The sequence below is a fragment of the Hirundo rustica genome, chromosome 2 (genome assembly GCF_015227805.2).
Source record: "Hirundo rustica isolate bHirRus1 chromosome 2, bHirRus1.pri.v3, whole genome shotgun sequence".
Classification (NCBI taxonomy): Eukaryota; Metazoa; Chordata; class Aves; order Passeriformes; family Hirundinidae; genus Hirundo; species Hirundo rustica.
Window position 1 is genome coordinate 116,286,830 of NC_053451.1, and position 19,581 is coordinate 116,306,410.

Consider the following 19,581-nt stretch of genomic DNA (forward strand, 5'->3'; position numbering starts at 1 on the left):
TGGATTTGTTTGTTTATATTAATGCCTGAAAAGGGAACTGCTAATCCAGTGCATACATTTGGCTTTCATAAGGCATTCACCAAAATGCCCCACAACTATTTACAGTAGAATTTAAATCAGTGCATCATAAGAAAGAAATTAAGAACTGGCTAATTAGACTGTCTCTAGTAATAGACATCTTAAGTTAAGTTGGGATTGTTCAGCCTGGCCAGGAGAAGCTTTGGGCTGAGCTCAGGGTGGCCTTGCAGGGCCTGAAGGAGCCCCAGGAAACCCGGAGAGAGAAAATTCCCAAGGGCTGCAGGGACAGGACACAGGGAATGGCTCCCAGTGCCAGAGGGCAGGGCTGGATGGGAGACTGGGAATCAGGAATTGTTCCCTGGCCGGGTGTTGAGGCCCTGGCACAGGGTGCCCAGAGCGGCTGTGGCTGCCCCTGGATCCCTGGCAGTGCCCAAGGCCAGGTTGGACACTGGGGCTTGGGACAGCCTGGGACAGTGGAAGGTGTCCCTGCCATGGCAGGGGTGGAACTGGATGAGCTTTAGGGTCCTTTCCAACCCAAACCCATTCCATGATTTTGTTGTCACTTAAACCCGGAGATTCCTGTACAGGATTCCTCCCAGGTACCCAGGAATTTCATTAGGGAGAAACAACTTGGAAATATATTAAGAACTGAAAATGCAAGGTGATAGATGCAGCACCAGCTATTTGCATATCTACTAATTCCAAATTAGCCCCCTTCACTCATGAAGGAGCAACTTAACACAGTCATCCTTATTTATGGCACGGTGACAGCCACTGCTCTGCTCGTGGGCCAAAGTAAAAATGTGAACAAATGAAGAGCCACAGTGGAGAATCCCATGGGAAACGTGGCTGTGCCATGAAATACCCCAGCAGTGTGGCCTTGCATGGAAAGCTGTGTCAATCATGCCTTATCAAAAGCGCTCTTTGTAGAGTTTAGAGGTTCTTAGAAACGCCTGGGAAAGCCATGGGAGTATAGAGAAATCTTTGGAGCATGTTGAGAGATACAGAGGTTTGAAATTGTTCAAATCGTGGTCTGGGGTTGAGGAAATGTGATACAATTATCAAAATAAAGTGTGTCACAGAACACCTGCGGAGTGTGAGTATAAGAAGGGATATCCCAAATAAATTAAACATTTTCATGGAGCATTAAAGCAGACTGGGGCACCCAGGAGCTCTCAGGGACACTGGGGAATGTCAACATAAATAAGGGTGAGAAAACAAAGGAGAATTATAGAAACAATCACCAAACATAAATCCAGAGGCCCCAAAGTCTCAGTAATTCCCAGCGGAAGTGAACATGTAACATAGGACCAGAGGGAGCTGGTGTGCTGTAGGAAAAGCTATGCCAATGGAGAGAATTCCAGGTAAAGGTTGGAATGAGTCTGTTTTCCACTGGACTTGGATGAAAACTGGGATTTTTTTTTTTGTTCCCTGACAAGGTCTATGATTTTTATATTTGTTTCATCCTATGTGTGATGGAAAAGTAAAATGTTAATTTTCTCTAGATGAAAAGGTCCTACACCACATATCAGACATGGTGAGCTCCTTCATTTCAGCATTTTTATCTAACTCACGTTTAAAATGGCACTTAGGAAACAAAGTGCTTTGTGTCAACATATTCCTGCCTTCACACAATTACTCGTGGAATTGCAGTTTGGTTTTAGGTTGTCTCTATTATTCTGTGCAGAACTAAACATTTTCTGCCCAGAATGAACGATTTCTGCCCAATGAACAGTAGTGATTTTGGTAGTATTGTTTTATTTTATCTTTTACAACTGAAAGTTGACCGACATCTTCAAAGTCAGAATTTTTATTCAGAGAAGAAGGGGTTTTTTGCAGAAATTCTGTTTTCTTTCTGTTTTGTTGGCTCATTCCGTGGCTTTCCTTTGAGTTAAATGTCACATTTCAACCAGGCTGCGAAGAAGCTTTCCCTTAACAAAGCACTGTTCATGTGAGAGCAAAAGCAGACCCTGGGGACAGCCACTTGATGACATGAAAAAGGTCAAAAACGAGGAGCGGGGGGAATAAATAACATTCAGTGGGAATCAGCCAAATCCTGGGGTGCAGTTCTGGAGAGAGTAATTAAGCACTGCCATTGTTAAGGCACTACAATAGAAAATGGGAAATGAGCAGGGCTTGCAGTGCAAGGGAGGATTTCTCCAGTCACCTTTACAACAGAACAGGAGGTTTCAGTGACAGTGACACAATGAGGCTCTCAGGAGCTCAGGGACCCCTGGCTGGGGTTTGTCTCCCCAGACAGGAGCATTCCCATCAGGGGTCTGTCCGAGGTAAGGACATGCTGTGCTGATATCTCATGGACAAGAACGGATCCACTAATCTGGAATAACAGTGTGTTTATCAAGGCACGATTCTAAACCAAGCATGAAGCTGGAGCTTTGCTCTACTCCAAGAAAAGCTGATAATGTAATTTTTCTTTTCATGGAGAGGGCGTAGTCAAAAGATCGTCTTGTGATGTGATGAGTTAAAAGGCAAAACATTTTTCTCACAGTACTGAATTTGTACCAAGTATGTTTCAAGTGGCACTGAGTACAAGCACACACAGCATCTCCCAGTCCTCTCAGGGCACAGGTGTCTGATGATTTGGAGATCCAAAAATAGGAGAGAGGAGAGGAGAGGAGAGGAGAGGAGAGGAGAGGAGAGGAGAGGAGAGGAGAGGAGAGGAGAGGAGAGGAGAGGAGAGGAGAGGAGGAGGAGAGGAGAGGAGAGGAGAGGAGAGGAGAGGAGAGGAGAGGAGGAGGAGAGGAGAGGAGAGGAGAGGACGAGAGGAGATAGGAGAGGAGAGGAGAGGAGAGGAGAGGAGAGGATGAGGAGAGGACGAGGAGAGGAGAGGAGAGGAGAGGAGAGGAGAGGAGAGGATGAGGAGAGGAGAGGAGAGGAGAGGAGAGGAGAGGAGAGGAGAGGAGAGGAGAGGAGAGGAGAGGAGAGGAGGTGGAGAGGAGAGGAGAGGAGAGGAGGTGGAGAAGGAGGAGGAGGAGGAGGTGGAGAAGGAGGAGGAGGTGGAGAAGGAGGAGGAGGTGGAGAAGGAGGAGGAGGTGGAGAAGGAGGAGGAGGTGGAGAAGGAGGAGGAGGTGGAGAAGGAGGAGGAGGTGGAGAAGGAGAAGGAGAAGGAAAAGGAAAAGGAAAAGGAAAAGGAGAAGAAGAGGAGAGGAGGAAGAGGTGGAGAAGGAGAAGGAAAGGGGAAGAGAAGAAAAAGGAAAAGAAAAAGAAAAAGGAAAAGAAAAAAAAAGAAAAAGAAGAAACTGTGGTTGGGACAACGTCTTTCTGGGCAGGGAGTGGGAAAACTGGAGGGAAAAAATAGGTTCCTTATGTCACCAGAATCTGCCTGGCAGGGGAATATGGAGAGGAGGAGGCAGTGAACCTGCTCTGGAGTGGGCAGGCAAGGCAGGACTGCACAGGATACACCTGCAAGCCCCCCACAGCTGAGCCCCCTCTGTACAGACAGAGCTCAGAACCCACTGGAATTACGACCAGAGTAATTCAGGATTGGTTTTTTTGCCAGATGATAAAGTCTCTAACTAAACAGCAGTGTTGATCTCAGCCTGGGCAGGACATCTGCAGTCACAATAATCCATAATTCTGCTCAGAGATGAGCACCTGTAAAATTCACATTATTTTCTCTGAAGCTGTGGAATAGTTCTGAAGAAATCAGGGATATGAGGTTACTCAGTATGAAAATGCAGTACAGAAATCCGTTGCAAATCTCATCAAAGGCAAATGTTTTGAAGTGTAGGGTTCTGGAAGGTGGCAGTGCCGGCAGTGCCAAACAGAATAAATAAATTAATGGCAATTCGGTTGTGCCTTTTCCATTACACTTTATTTCCATGCAATGCTGCTTCTTCCAGTGCTTGGGAATGGGAAAATACATCTGCCTTGCACAGAGCCAGTCTGGGGCTGTTTCTTTGCTTTCTAACTGGTTTCATTTCCAAACATGAAGTCTGAAATAAAGCACAAGTAGTGTTGAGAGTCAAGACATCTGCACCAGCTTAGTTCCACCAGGTGGGCACTGCTCCCTCTCTGAGGTCCTGGAAGTTAACATAAGTCTCTGATTTGGGCAGTAATTTTAGCTAATGTGCTGAAATCAGCCATGGAGAAGCACGGGAAACTGCCAAAGATTTCTGAGGATAAACCAAACATTTGAATTTACTACATTTGCTTTATGAAGAAAGCTTTTATGGTTTAGTTTTTTCTTTTCATTTTTTTAATATGCTAAAGCACTGAAATAAAATAGAAGTAATGAGTAAATGAAAGAAAGGGAAATGAAAATTTAGATGTGTAGATTTAAAGAGCTTGTCCCAAGAAGCAGAAAGGAATAAATCAACTAAAGCCTATCTTTCTCAAAGGAAATGCTCTTAGATGCTGAATTTGGGAGGATTTATGCATAAAACAAGCTCTTGGGAGACTTTTCCTGCAAGATTCTAGCACAGATTATTCATGATGTCAGTGTGTGCCATTCCTTGATGTCGTGGGCTGAGGAAGGAGACTGAAAGGAGTCCCCTGAACCTTTGGAAGTGCTGAAATCAATATTGTCTCTAAAGATTCTTCGCACCACCTGTTTCAGTGCAGCTCAGACTCCTGCAACAAAAGGCACCTCTGCAGAGCAGTGCAGAGCACAACTGTTGTTTTTACTGTTGTTTTTAGAGGCAGTAAAGATGATAAAGTTTTTAACAAAGAATTCCCTGCCTGTTTCAGTAATTTTCCAGACCCTGAGTCCCTTCAAAGGTGCCCTTTTTGGACATAACCATTTTAGGCCATATCTGCATCAATAATTGTCTTTTTTTTTCCTTCACAGATTTGCCTTATGAGCAAGCCAGGAGATCAGCATGGACGAGTCACAGCCACCCCAGCCCTCAGTCAAAAGGTAAAAGCATCTGCACATCTGGGGAAACGTGGATTAGACTCCAGAGGAATTGCAGGAGCTCTGGAGGGGTTTTATCTGTGCATTTTCGGAAAGCTAGTTGTATAGGCAGTTCTGGGAGGTGTCACTGGGCAACAGCATCCTTCCTTAAACTTCATCAAGTCCATCAGCATAGAGCCTTTAAAAGCTTTTTAGGAGCTTTAAATCCTGTTGTGTCCATCCTCTCATAGGGGACCTCTCATAGGTTTGGTGAGCAACTTCCTAACTGGAAAAATAACTACATGGGTTTGTTGTTTGTTTTTTCCATTTTCAGCTACTCAGCCATCATCCTCAACAGTTCCCAAAACAGAAGACCAGCGTCCTCAGTTAGGTGGGTGTCATTTGGTTTGAGTTCTGCCTCTTTTTGTTGAATATGATGAGAAGGGCAGCCAAACTGCACGATCTAGTTCAGACCACACCAGCTGGAGACCACCAAAACCCCAGATGTGCGTGGGGTTTGCTCTGCAGCTGCATTTGGGATGAATGCAATGTTTAAAGGCAGCGACACCCTTCCAGAATAAAACTGCTATTTTAAAAAAAAAATCTATCTACAGTTTGAGTACAAAGATGGAAGGTAGAGATGTCAGAAGACCCCAGTAGTTGTGATGCCAGCAGCTGGAAAATTTGCACAAGCCAAAAAAAAAAAAAAAAAAGGGGATTACAGCTACAGAAACCCATTGGAATTTGGCTCCTGAAAAACAACAGGAATATTAGAGGGATTCTCAGTCTTTTGGAAAACTGAGGAGAAAGCAGGAGCTTATGGGTTTGTAGAGTAGTGGTTTAGCAAGATGGGTGCCTTTTGTGTTTTCAGAGCAGCAAATCCATGGGGTGGGACCTAATCCCTTATAGCAAATTCAGCTGTATTTTGGACAGGTAGCTGGAGAGCACTACAAAGGTCCTGAGTCAGTCGTGGCTTTTGTTAACAGCAAAAGGTTAGAAGGAGGAAATAAAAGAGATTTAGAGGATATTCTTAGCTCAGAAGACTCTGAGCCAGTTTTTATCACATGGATTTTAAATCATTATTCTGGTTTTTGTTATAGCTAAACAAGACTGTGCATGACTAGGTCTCATTAACTCATGCACAGACTGCCTGGGAAGTAGTACACTGTTTTTTGCCCAAACAGTGTTTTGTCTAATCTCACCTTCCAACCACAGGAATCTTCCTAGAAATATACTGATGATTTATGTAAGTCCTGAGGACCTTTTAATGTCTGTGTGTGAGCTGCACAGATGATTTAAACGTGTAAGGGACAAAACTTAATTGTCTTCTTGGCTGTAAAAGCCACAAGGTCACTCAGTGGTCTCAGCCCATCACTTTGGCTTTGGTCCTGCTGTCACAGCCCTCCCTTTTTCCCTGTTGGACTTCAGGCCAAAGTAAGTTTTCATTTCCAGAGGGAATTCCTAGAGGGAAATACTGAGATGCTACAGGCATTGGAAGGCTGACAGAGGCTCTTCTGAAAACCCCAGCTGCAGGGCTAATCCATGGGATCCCTCACTGGAGTCCAGTGGCAAAAAAGAATCACAGAATCATGGAATCACTGAGGTTGGAAAAGGCCTCCAGTGTCATTGAGTCCAACCTGTGACCCATTCCCATGTTGTCACCCAGCCCAGAGCACTGAGTGCCACCTCCAGGCCTTCCTTGGACACTTCCAGGGATGGGGATTCCACCAGAAGAATGCTTCATAACAAAATTTACATTCTGAATATATGCACCTGCACATTAGTACAGTACAAAAGGCAAATGTATATCCTTGCACTCCAAGTTTGAAAGGAAAACATGGGAATATCACCATGCAGAGGGAGAAAGTTGTTTAGGTGTTGGACCTGCTGTCCCATCAGGCAGTGCACACTGCCCCTTAAAAGGTTCAGAAATTGTACCTAAAATATTTGACGTCACCGTTGCATGATTTTAAATCTTCCTTTCACAATTTTGTAGATCCATATCAGATTCTTGGACCGACCAGCAGCCGACTTGCAAATCCAGGTGAGAAGGGATTTTGCTGATTTAGGAGTCTTTCCTTTCTTTCACTGCTGAGTGTCCCCACTCCAGCTTTAAGACCAGACCTGGAAGAGGATGTCCCTGATTCTCCCACTCTTCAGCGTGGATCAGGGAGAGCTGATGATACACAGGGTGTTGCAGAATTTCTGAATTACACAAGGGTGGGACTGAGGAATTTAGAATCATTAAGGTTGGAAAGGACCTCCAAAGAGTCCAACCTTTGAAGCTGGAGTTCACTTCAGTTACCTGAACATCAGGATTTGGTTAAGGGGTGTAAGAGACCCCGTCTGGTCTCCAGTTACCGCTCCAGAAGGGTACAAATCTCTTCATCAGCTGTGTCCCAGATTCTGTTAATCCACAACACAGCATCATACTGCCCTCGATGAATACAAAATTTTGGGATGAATAACCCAGCAGAAATATATAGGAAAAATAAAACAAAAACCAGGAAATAATAATCTAGTTGCAAATAATAATTGGGTTTAAACACTTCAAAAATGTTCTCCCACCTTGAGAAGGCAATGGGGTGCATTGTGGATAGGGATGTGCACCTTAGAAGACAATCACAGGCTCAGAGAATCACTCAGGCTGGAAAACACCTCAAGGGTCATCGAGTGCAACCTTGGGCCAGCATGTTTTTGCTACAGACAAGGGATTTTCCGGGTGATTTAATAGCTCTGATTGGGAATTGTGCAGATTTCACTGCTCCAAGTCCCCAGGACACACTGTGGATGTAAAGCACCATGATCAACACCACAGCCCGCCACAACGGACTGGCACTGTGTGTTCCACTTGTGTCCCTTGCCTGGACAGTCCCAGGGCACAGCATTCCTTGTTCCACGCAGATCTCCTCAGCCCCCAGTGACAAGGGTTTTTTTACAACAGTCTTATGGCTTTTCAAGGCCTGAAATTGCCAAAATGCTGATCAGTTTCCTTTCTCTTTCTCCCAAGTGACATCGAGCACAATTCTAGATTAGCTGACTCTAAACAGTTTTGTGTGGCAGAGGAAAGTAATTAAGTAAGTGTTAAGAACAGGATTTTCCAAATGGCCTGAGGTGGTGGGGGTTTCCAGGCAACACTGGTCTTGACTGGAAGTGGGGGCCTACATCCCTTTAATTTGGTCATAAATCATGGCTTCCCAAATTTTATCAAGTGTCCATTTGGTTGACTTCATTTCTGTGGATGACACTAACACAATCTGGATTGGGATGCTTTTTAACATTTGGATGTGGAATTCCTCCACGCCGTCATTCCTGTGCTTTAACATGTTTTGTGTGTTTATAAATCGGTGGAATTACTCTCTCATTAAAAGGAAATTGACAGCAACCATTTATTTTCATAGGACTATATATTACATTTGGAAGGCAAGTGTTTATGTTAGAACATATGTTGGATTGCTTATTCAAAAGTTTGTGTTTTGTCCGGTGCTGAACTGTTTATTGATTTTCAAAGCCTAATCCTCTTGTTATGTTTCGTGTATTAAAACTTGCATGCCTTGCTCATACCATGGATTCTTTTGTTTGTTTGTTTATTTAATGCATGTTAATGGAACAGAAGAAATTCATTAAGGCCGGTTTGGATAAATACAATTTAAATGAATATGGGTTTCAGTTGCACTGAAGTATAAACTGCTAATGGGTTTCAGATGCCGCTCTAGCTCGATATTGTAATTGCTACTATAAGCTTTCTAAAGAAAAGCTTATTTATTATACCCACATAGCTGGTTTGGATAAAAAAAAAAAAAAAAAAAAAAGAAAGAAACCCAACCGATTCCTGCTCAGAGACATAGTTCAGAGTTAGCACATCCAGGCTGGTTGGCAAATTCTGCTGACACCGTGCTTGTGAAACAGATTGCATCGCAGGCTGCTTCGGCTGCATTTTGCATCATTTCAGTGTTGCTTTGCTAAGAAATGCTAAGCTTCTAACATGACTATCAGTGGCAAGGCCCCTTGAAATCTACTTTCGCTTGTCTAAAACGGACAAATTTTGTTGCCCTACCTCACTCTTGCAAAGTTCACAGCAGACTGTTTTCTTTTTGCGGTGGAATTGGCAGAGAGGTGAGAAAAATGCAACAGCAACCTTTTACGGCTTAATGTAAAATAATTTTAACTCATTTGAAGCAGAATGATGACAAGGATGTATTTTATGGACCTTTTCACTGTTCTTGCAATTGTTTTGCCCTCTGGTTGTATGCAGTGCAACAGCAAGCTAATAAGTTTCCGTTCTGCATTTCCCCAAATGCTGCAAAGGGATGATATGGTTTGGCACGGGCCCAGCTTGCTCTAAACTTCTCCATTTTGTGTGGGCTCATTCCATAGCAGGGAACATTTAGTTGCAACATAATGCTGTGAGAACAAGCAGAGTGTTACGCAAGTGAAAGCTGTTTGTGCTGAACTTTAGAGATTAGTTTCCTAAATGAGCGCTGTATTATTTCCCCATCAATTGTCTGCGCTGAATGACATTAGGTAACAATTAAATCTCCACGGAATGGCATTCTGCCACTCACATGAGGGAAAACACGACACATTGCAATTATCCCTGCTCTTTAGGGTTTCGTGAGACAGTTCTGAGAGAAGGGGGGACTGGCTAATAGAAGGAATTAGGAGCCAACATCACAACATTTCCTAATGGGGTCCTCGGGGAGAGCCCGCAGAACTGACGCCTTGACATTATTAGCGCCAGCCCTGACAATTCCCGCTTTGTTTCCTCCCCGCAGGGAGCGGGCAGATCCAGCTGTGGCAGTTCCTGCTGGAGCTGCTGTCGGACAGCTCCAACTCCAACTGCATCACCTGGGAGGGCACCAACGGCGAGTTCAAGATGACGGACCCCGACGAGGTGGCGCGGCGCTGGGGCGAGCGGAAGAGCAAGCCCAACATGAACTACGACAAGCTCAGCCGCGCCCTGCGCTACTACTACGACAAGAACATCATGACCAAGGTGCACGGCAAGCGCTACGCCTACAAATTCGACTTCCACGGCATCGCCCAGGCCCTGCAGCCTCACCCCCCGGAGTCGTCCATGTACAAATACCCGTCGGACCTGCCCTACATGAGCTCCTACCACGCGCACCCGCAGAAGATGAACTTTGTGGCCCCCCACCCCCCTGCCTTGCCCGTGACATCCTCCAGCTTTTTTGCCGCCCCCAACCCGTACTGGAATTCGCCCACCGGAGGGATCTACCCCAACACCAGGCTGCCAGCTGCTCATATGCCTTCTCATCTTGGCACCTACTACTAAAGTGGGGTGGGGGAGACAGAAGCCAGGCAAAGCAAAGGCGATTCTCGGTGGGATTCGGCCCCTGAGGAGTCGCAATGAACTCTGTTGGAGTACTCGAATTAAAAGTGCCTAAAGAGACAAGTGAAGGTTTGGCTGGGGGAAAAAATTATAACCCCAAAACCACGTTAAAAATAGATGTCAAAAAGACTTTTTGTAGTAGGGATTTAAAGGAAATATCCAAGAAGTATTAAGATACTAAAATGTAATGTATATGGGCATCGACTCTGTGGACCAAACAACAATAGACTATTGTAGGTAGAAGCATGAAATGATAAGGAAAACCTACGGAAGCTGGTGGTCTTAAAAAGTTGATAAGCTTGTTAAAGTGTGTAAAGTTTGATATCATGCTAGTGCAAGACTGGGACTATACTACAGCAATATAAGGATAAGGCTATAGTGACCTAACGTACAGTATATGGATCATTACAAAAAAGAGGGAAAAGGAAAAAAAAATAGGGAAAAAAAGAGCCTATCTGTATTTAAAAAACAGAAACGTATCAGCAGAAGAGACTGGTGAGTGTGTAAGCTGATTTGGAATAGAACAGCAGTGTTGTAGTTCAAATGAAACAAGATCCATTCATCAGAGCGGATCAGCTGCTCAAACTGTGAAGACAACCCAAACTTTCAGATTCCTTGACAGTTTTACAGGAACCCTGAGCCAAACGTGGGAAATGAGAATGTGCTGGAGGGCAAGTGTATGGTTGTAGATCAGAGGCCTGCACCTGGAAGCAGGACGCAGGAAGGAGAAAGAGGAGGATGAAGGTGGTGACAAGGGGAGGAAAGAAACTTCTTGACTAGTAGAGACTGAAAAGACTGAAAACTTTGTAGTGTTGGGACTATGAAGAAACACTTGTTTGGACTTGTGAAACATATTGCTCAGTATTATACCATTCCCAGTATTTCAGGAGGAACAGACTTGATTCAGTAGTGATAAAAAGTGGAAAAAGGGAAAAGCAGAAGAAGCGAGAAATCAGAATATGCATCTCTCTTTTTTTTTTTTACAAAAAAAAAAAAAAAAAAGCAAAACTGGAATTGTGTTTGATATTTAAAAGTTACCAGTTAGAACCTCATCATTACCAAGGGAGTTTGTTTTCTATGGGTTAGAGCAAGAGACAACCCCTGACTGCCAGAATCAGAAATCACCTGAGTATTTTTGTTAGGCGGGCGCCAGTTTTTCTTACCGAGTCGCGAACGCTGTGCGTTTGTCAGAATGAAGTATACAAGTTCAGTGTTATTTTTTTTTTCCTTTTTATATAATTATTATATAACTTATGCATTTATACACTACGAGTTGATCTCGGCCAACCAAAGACACACACACACACACACACACACAAAAATCCAAAAAAAAAAAAAAAGGGACAATCCAAAAAAACCCTATTGTGGCCTTGAATTTTAACTCTGTATGCTTAATGTTTACATTATGAACATATTAGTCCTTAGATTGCAGAATGTATGTAATAAAATAAGCTTGGCCTAGCATGGCAATTTCAGATTGACACTGTGGTTTGCATTTGTGTTTGCATTTTTTGTGTGTTACACCCGTGCCAGATGTGCTACTCACCAGTTTAAAACAGGCCAGGCTTTTTGGGCTGTGAAAATGTAGGAGCAAACAGCCTGAGTTTAAAGTGCAGCGGTGCTGTGTGTCTTCTTTTCCAGACTGTTCTCCTGAAACACTTCCAGCCCTTCTTTAACAGTGCCTTGCCATCCCGGTGCTGAGCTTCCCTGGCCCAGAGATTGCAGCCATCCCCAGTTAATTAATTGACAGCTCCACACCCGAGACTGGAAATGAAGCCTAAGGGAGGCCTCTAAGGAAGAGTACTTATACTCAGAAATTATCTTTTGTTGCCACAAAGTTATGCTGCAAAAGCTCAGCCTGAGATGTATCTTCCTCCTGAATCATGTGTTGAATTGCTTTGCCCCCTTGCCCTTAATACATTCTGTATCATTATTAGCAAAAAAAGTGAATAATGAACAATTTCCATTATTCCCCACTTCAGAATGGAGTGTATGGCAGCCTTGTTCATTTGTCATTGCAGCCCATCCTGGCTGTTTACAAAGGGCAGGGTTTTTTATTTTTCTCTTCTAGCTTTAGAGGCTTCCCACTCTGTACCCTGGGCCCCAAAACTGCATCTGGTGCCTACTGGCATAAATCCATTCTTTCCCAACACCATCTGAAGAACTGGCCTGGAAAATCAGCACTGACATTTATGAGTGGCTCTCCACAGTGTTTGCTGCAGGAATCCCAGACAGCTCAGCCCTCTGTATCCCTCCTTTTTGCTGTTCTTTTGTGGCCTTTTTCCCCAGACAAAATGGGTGTGGTTTCAGGTTTTGTAGGAAATGTTCTGCATATCCATTTTTGGGGGGAGCAATGGGACCCAGCTCTGCCATGCTTTGTGTGAGGAGTGTCTTGGTGGCAGTTTAGAAGCACAGGGTTGTGTTACCAATGCATGAGACCTGAGCAGGGAAATAAGTACTGTAAGTCTGTATTTCTTAAAAAAAGAAAAAAAACGAACTCTCGGAAAATGTCATCACTGTTTTAGAAAGTTATGGCAGGCACACCTACATGTGACTATAAAGATAATAATTTGCCTTTCAGTGGAAATAAATCTCCAGATCCTCACTGTCTGCTTCATGTGTACTTCCAACCCAAAATGGTAAGTGTGTTTTTGAACCAGCTTTTAATTAAACACTAAAAATCCAGATTTAAGTAAGGTCTTTGTTGAGATGGGCAGGGATGTGCCCGGAGGCCTCCAAAGCATCCCCAGTGCTCTCGGGGCTTGCTGCAGGATTTCCAGATTGTGTTGCCTGGCTGCTGTCCAGTGCAATGGGAACAATGTCCCGGCATTGGTGTGCAGATCCCGGGATGGAGCCAGAGCAGATGGCCTGATGGAGTCCCCTCGTGTGAAGAGTGAAATCCTGGAGCTGCCCATGGGAAGCTCACTGGTGAGCCGTGCTCACCCACTGCAGAGCCACGCCTTCCTCCAGGACCTGCTCCCTGCCTTCCAGGAGCCTTGGAAAATACGGATTTTGCAAGAGGGGAGTGAAGGATGGAGAGCCCCTACTGCTGCTGCATTGGGATTGTTTGTAGGGTCTCCCTGTGACCATGACGAGGCAGAGCTGAGGAACTCCATGTCCATACCACAGGAGACATTCAGTGAAGCTTTGACAGACCCCAAGACCTTGGCTGGATCTTCTCTTTGCCATTTAGCACCTGGACAACACGGCCCTGATGTGCCCACATTTGCAGAAATTGGCAATATTAACGGCTTCAGCCCTTTTTTTAAGTCAGAGTTGCTTTTGAAGTCAGTTGTCAGCCAAGCTGCAAACCTTACCCACATTCCAAAGAGTCCACACTCGGTACCTCAGATTCCACTAGCCTTTTAAACTGCCCACAGAAACACAGGGATCATCAGGGATTTAGACTTTCCTTCTGCAAATTTTTTCTATCTCAGATTATTTCTTGCCCAAGCCAAAATATTTTAAAATAAATTTCTCATTATGTGTGCGTTAAAGGTAAAAGAAAACATTTTACCTGTATCATATGATTAGTCATCCCATGATCTTTGTCTGTGCCATCTTCTCAAGTTTTGGTCACGTTAAGAAAATACCCTCTCATCTAAATTGCTGGTTAGTCAGAAGGGCACCTCATCCATCCAAAGGGTTCAGTTAATCCCTGACTGAGTTTTACCTGCCTGATGCAACACAAATTCTTCATTCCTTCTTTGGGCAGTGGTGGGAGCACTTGGATATCTTCACAGCAGATCCTGCCCGCACCCTCCAAAGTGTCCTGGCTCTGCTGCTGTCCCCTGGGTGCTGTGACCTCTCCTTGGAGGCACTGGAAGGACATCAGAGCACGACCCAGCATGAGCTCTGCTTGAAGAAAGGTTAATGAGAGTGTTTTGAGCTGGTTAATGAGAGTGTTTTGAGCTGGTTAATGAGGATATTGGGGCCAACTGGAATGTGGGAAATTATTTCAAAATTTGATTTTGTAGCATCACAGAATGGTTTGGGTCAGAAGGGAAATAAAAGTTCCAACAAGGACACCTCCCACTGTCCCAGGCTGCTCCAAGCCCCAATGTCCAACCTGGCCTTGGCACTGCCAGGGATCCAGGGGCAGCCACAGCTGCTCTGGGAATTCTATTCCAGGGCCTCAACACCCTGCCAGGGAAGGATTTCTTCCTAATAGCCCATCTAACCCTACGGTCTGTCAGTTTGAAGCCATTCTTCTTGTCCTGGCACTCCTGGCTCTTTTAAAATCCCTCTCTATCTTGTCGGCTCCCTCGCAGCATTTTTTTTAAAGGGCACATATTTTCAGAGTAACTAACAAAAAACCCAGGGTTCTTAGGCCAGGAATTGCCCCTGAGATGTCTTTTTAAATCACTGGATTGAGGACTTCTCAAAATCAGAAAATTTTGGGGTTGCGTGCCAGAATATGGATCCACATATATTTTATAAAAATATAAGGCGCAGAATAATTTTTCTGTGCCCAATCCTAGAAGCACTGAGGAATTCTGCTTGGGAAACCCCGTCCATCCATCCCATTATAACCAAAACTATTTCTACTCTACGTTTACTGATGTTTCCTTAACCTTCTCCTTTGGAAAGGTCTCAATTCCAGGGTATTTCCACCCATTCCTGTCACACGGAGCCCAGCACATCTCATTGTCAAAGGGGTGGTTTGTTGGGTTTTGTTTTGTTTTCCTGCATTTCTGTACTTTGAAATTCCTTGGATTGCACTCCCCGTGCATCACCCTCCGAGTTCCTTCGCCTGCCTCGGTGTTTACAGCTTTCCAAATATTTGTGGTCTGTTATCACACTGCCTTTGACTGGGTGTTTGCCAAGCTCTGACATATTCCACTTCACAAACCTATCCCTCTATTCTTGACAGTCGTTAATGTGCCCTTCTTCTTTTTTGTTTTGATTTTTTTGTCCTTTTTTCCACCTCTGTCTCCCCTGACATTGCCAGGGCTGATGTCTCCTCCTGTCTTAAACCATTCCCATCTAGGACTTTTTGACTGCACCTCCATCCCGCTGGAGGCTGTTCTTCCCGGTCAAGCAGCTGGGTGAAAGGTGAGCAGCTTGAGCAGCTAAAAGATGGATTTCCATCTTCTTCTTTCTTTGGAGTTTCCTTCTCATGAGCCGAAAATCCTCCTGTCCTCGGGTGTCTTCACCAGCAGACCACTGGGAAGGTTTTTCCAAACTCTTGGAGTGAAACTGCTGCGCCGGTTCCACCAGCTCATCCTGCCCCCAAAAAAGTGCCTGTTCATTTCCAATTTTCTTTGTGCTGAAGGTGTCGTTCTTCTCCACGGAAAACTTAAAATCTGCTCTGCAGAGGATCGCAGGATTGTAGCATCATCAAAGTTGGAAGAAACCTTCAAGCTCATCCAGTCCCACTGACCCCCCAGCACCGCCAGCATCACCCCAAAACCCTGTCCCCAAATTCCATATCCAGATGCCAAATTGGATACAGGCTTCTAAAACAGGCACAAGAACTTGGACTAAATGATTGCCATGGCACTTTCAAGCTTCCAAGCAGCTCTAAGAGGATGTGAAAGACAAGTTTTAAGTTTTTGGCACGTCTTCCTCAATTCTTTCATATATTTTTGCAGAATTCCCAGCTTGTGTCACAAAACAGCCGTGTAGGACCCTTGGCCACTGGACACATGGGCACAGGACTGCCAGGGGTGAGAGAGGGCTTCAAAGAACACTTCCTTCATCCTCCCAGAGAAGAGCTGGAGGGCTTTGTGAAGCTCCTCAGTATCGCTTGCAACCACTCTGACCACTGGAATGGTCGAGATTAGAAATAATATCCCTTTTCTCCTTGTTGGCTGGGGAGGGGATGCTCACCTGCATTGGTGTACTCAAAATACAAGGGGAAGAAAGGGGGGAAGGAGGAAAATGAAAATATCCATTTTTTTCATGGCTTGAAAAATGCCCTCGTGCTGTCTAGTTCCCAGAATCGGTCTGGGTGCATCCACACATTTCAGTTTTGCTGGGATGGGAATGAATTGAGATGACCCAGCCATGAGTCGGCTCCCATTGTGCAGGAGAGGGTAAATACAGATCATGACTAACAGATGTTGCTTTGAAGTGCTCGTATCTTTAAATACACAAGGCTAATAAATGCTGGAAAATTCTGTATTTTCTACCAAGACTAGGCTGAGCATTTTCCACTCTTTCTTCAAAGGGGGTGGGGGGGGATGGAATTTTTTTTGTTTGTTTGTTTTTTTTGTTTTTTTGTTTTTTTTTTTTTGTTTCTTCCAGCACACACTGAGGATAAATCCAGGAAATATGTGGAAGGTCCTTGGACATTGTGATGGGCTCATATCCTGGCACAGAGACACAGCTCATATCCTGGTTCCCCAAGGGACTGGAGTGTCAGAATAGTTGCTGGTTACAAATATGGAAAAATTCCAAGTGCCTCTGCATGGCTGTAAGCAAACTGTAAACCTCCCACCACAGGTCTCTGAGGAAAAGATGGGAAAATCAGGAGTACAGCAAGTGGCACAAAGCCTTTGGAGAAGGGTTTGAATCTCAAAACAGGTGTGAAAATTATCTTGGCTGTTCTGGGAGGTGACAGGGGCGGGGACATAGAGCCAAGGATGCAGCGAAATGAAAGAGCTTTTAACAGCAGGGCTTGGGAAGAGGAAGGGAAAATAGGAGAACGAGGCAAAAATGGAGATGTGAAGAAGAAGAAGAGAAGAAGGTTCTAAGTGCTGCCAGAGATGCAGCAAGTGCTGTGACCCTGACACCCTTATTAACAATTTATGGAAGGGCGTATGGAAGTGGAGGTTTTTAAGACAGCAGGGGTTACTTGGTGTGCTGTGGGACCTGATTTGATGATGGTGACACGAGGTCAGCCTGAGCTGTCAGCAAACGGAGACAACCAGAGCATCAAAACACGGGGATGACAACATGAGGACAGCAGCGCCAAAAGAGGTTGACTTAGCTCAACCTCCCCCTGCCCTTAGAAAAAGGGGAATTCCACAGGACAACAGGGGATGCCAGGGAGGCCTCCAATTGCCAGGGAAACCCAAGCAGCTCATTTTCCATGTCTAACCATGGAAAGTGAGATGGATCTGAGGGATGTGGGAAAGGAAACAGGAACTGGATGTCAAGAGGTTTGCAGAAAGAGAGAGGAAAGTGGAAGGTGACTGTGAACCCGAGGGAACTGAGACATTCAGGAGAAGAAAAGGGAGGCTTAAAAAGAAAATAAGGTCAGGTTTAACTCAAAAAGTGAGCCCAAAGGATGGGCTGCAGAGCAGCTGTGATGTGCAGTTCGGTAGGAGGAGGCAGGTCAGCACATCTGGGCTGAGGCAGCAGCCTGAGCCGAGGAGACGCTGGAGCGGGTAAATGTTGTACTTCATTTCTCTTTCTACACTTACTGCTTTAATATATTTTCAGCTAACATTTCATTACAATTTCCACAAACATTTCATGTCACGACTTCATTACAATGCAGGCCGCAGAGGGAACAGCTGTAAAATAGCCCTGCCAATGCTGGTAATTTGCACTGGGAATGTAATATCCAGCTCCAGTCGCCGACGAGCATTGTACAAAATGAGCTAACCGGCATTTTTCATTTCTTAACCACTTACCTCAACAATTAAATGTCTTGCATATGCTAAATGGGTAGTGTAGTAATCAGTCACTGCAGACTGTATAAAAGCATTCAGACCATACATACTCTGTTGTTTTGTCATGAGCTGTACAAGTGCTGGCTTAGCACTCTGCAGACGGCTTTGTTCGCTCTTGTTACTTTAATTGTACACCAAAAAACGGGAAAGTTTCATTCATACTCTTGTGCGTGTGTCTCCTGCTCTGTGCCAAGTCCAATATTCTCTCCATTTTCCTACTCAAGCAGATCACAGAGGAAGGTTTCAGCACAGCAGGCTTTGAGGTGGGAAATCTGCTTGATATTTTTGGATGTTACATTGTCAACTACTGGAACAGCTCTTGAGCTGAGACAGTTATCCAGTTACTGATGGATTTCTATTTCTCTACTTCGGACAAAAGCTGAGGTGTGTTGGTTTGTGACTCAGTCATTTATTCCTCAAAAATGTCAGGTGGCTTTACTCAGAACAGAACTCATGTAATGGTTTGGGTGGAAGGGACCTTAAAGATCATCCCATCCCACCTCCCTGCCATGGCAGGGACACCTTCCACTGTCCCAGGCTGCTCCAAGCCCCCAGGTCCAACCTGGCCTTGGGCACTGCCAGGGATCCAGGGGCAGCCACAGCTGCTCTGGGCACCCTGTGCCAGGGCCTCCTCAGCACCCTCACAGGGAACAATTCTCTGATTCCCATATCTCCCAATCCAGCCCTGCCCTCTGGCACTGGGAAGCCATTCCCTGTGTCCTGTCCTGCAGCCCTGGGAATTGTCTCTCTCCAGCTTTTCCTGGGGCCTCCTTCAGGCCCTGCAACGGCCACCCTGAGCCTCAGCCCAAAGCTTCTCCTGGCCAGGCTGAACAATGCCAGCTCTGCCAGCCTTTGCTCCCAGCAGAGCTGCTCCATCCCTCTGCTCATCCTGCTGCCTCCTCTGGGCTCTCTCCAGCAGCTCCAGGTGCTCCCTGTGCTGGGTCCCAGCTCTGCAGCTGGGCTCTTACCTGAGGGGGCACAGAGGGAGAATTGTGCTGCAGAGTCATTGATTGTGCCATGCATTTCTCCCCCCCCATTTTTGGCACAGTGTAAAGGAGAGAAATTTGAGAAGTAAAGCAGCGTACTTGTCGGAATACCTGGCAAGTGTAGTGAAGTGAATGTGAGCTGACTGATGATAAAGTTTCCAAAAGACCAAAAAGCAGCTTAGGCCCTCAAATTCGATTAGATTATGGGATTTTATGTTGCTGAGACCTTCCAGAAATCCCTCCCTGGTGTTTTGTCCTTTAAGAAAGTCACATTCCTTTGGAAGGGCTTGAAGCTGAGTGCCCAGCCCTGGAGGACCCTCCCTGCAGCAAAGGCAAGCCCTGGGGCTGCGGGCAGGAAATGCCACCACAAAAAGTCACAGAACTGGCTGAGTTGGAAGGGATCCACCAGGATTCATCCAGTCCAACTCCTGGCCCAGCACAGGACACCCCAGGAATCCCACCATGTGCCTGAGAGTATTTTCCAAATGCCTCCTTGGGCTCAAGACAAGCTCCTAATGTCCAGCCTAAACTTCCCCAGGTACAGCTTGAGACTCCGATCCTGACAATGGGATCAGTCAGCTCCTGATTGATCCATCCCTATTTCTGATGGAGCTGTGGCTGTGCAAGGCACCAGGAGCTTTTGTCTTCAGGAAGTACAACAAAAAATATCTGTTTTAAAAAGCTGAGATATTTTAAAAGTGGGCTGGCAGCTGGCAGTGTGTGCCTGGGTGGCCGAGGAAGCCAACA

At 45.3% G+C, this 19,581-nt stretch overlaps 1 protein-coding gene across 4 annotated transcripts in view; it reads left to right on the plus strand.

Annotated features, from left to right (window-relative positions):
• ERG (ETS transcription factor ERG) overlaps positions 1 to 11,707 on the plus strand; it is a 142,493-nt gene extending 130,786 nt beyond the window's left edge. For all 4 annotated transcript variants that reach the window (XM_058419399.1, XM_040056205.1, XM_040056204.1 and 1 more), the window contains 4 exons: positions 4,829 to 4,897; positions 5,208 to 5,264; positions 6,870 to 6,917; positions 9,649 to 11,707. In XM_058419399.1, the coding sequence (XP_058275382.1) occupies positions 4,829 to 4,897; positions 5,208 to 5,264; positions 6,870 to 6,917; positions 9,649 to 10,169 (695 nt within the window). In that variant the 3' untranslated portion in view covers positions 10,170 to 11,707. The remainder of the gene's footprint in view (positions 1 to 4,828; positions 4,898 to 5,207; positions 5,265 to 6,869; positions 6,918 to 9,648) is intronic.
• Positions 11,708 to 19,581: the final 7,874 nt, after the last annotated feature.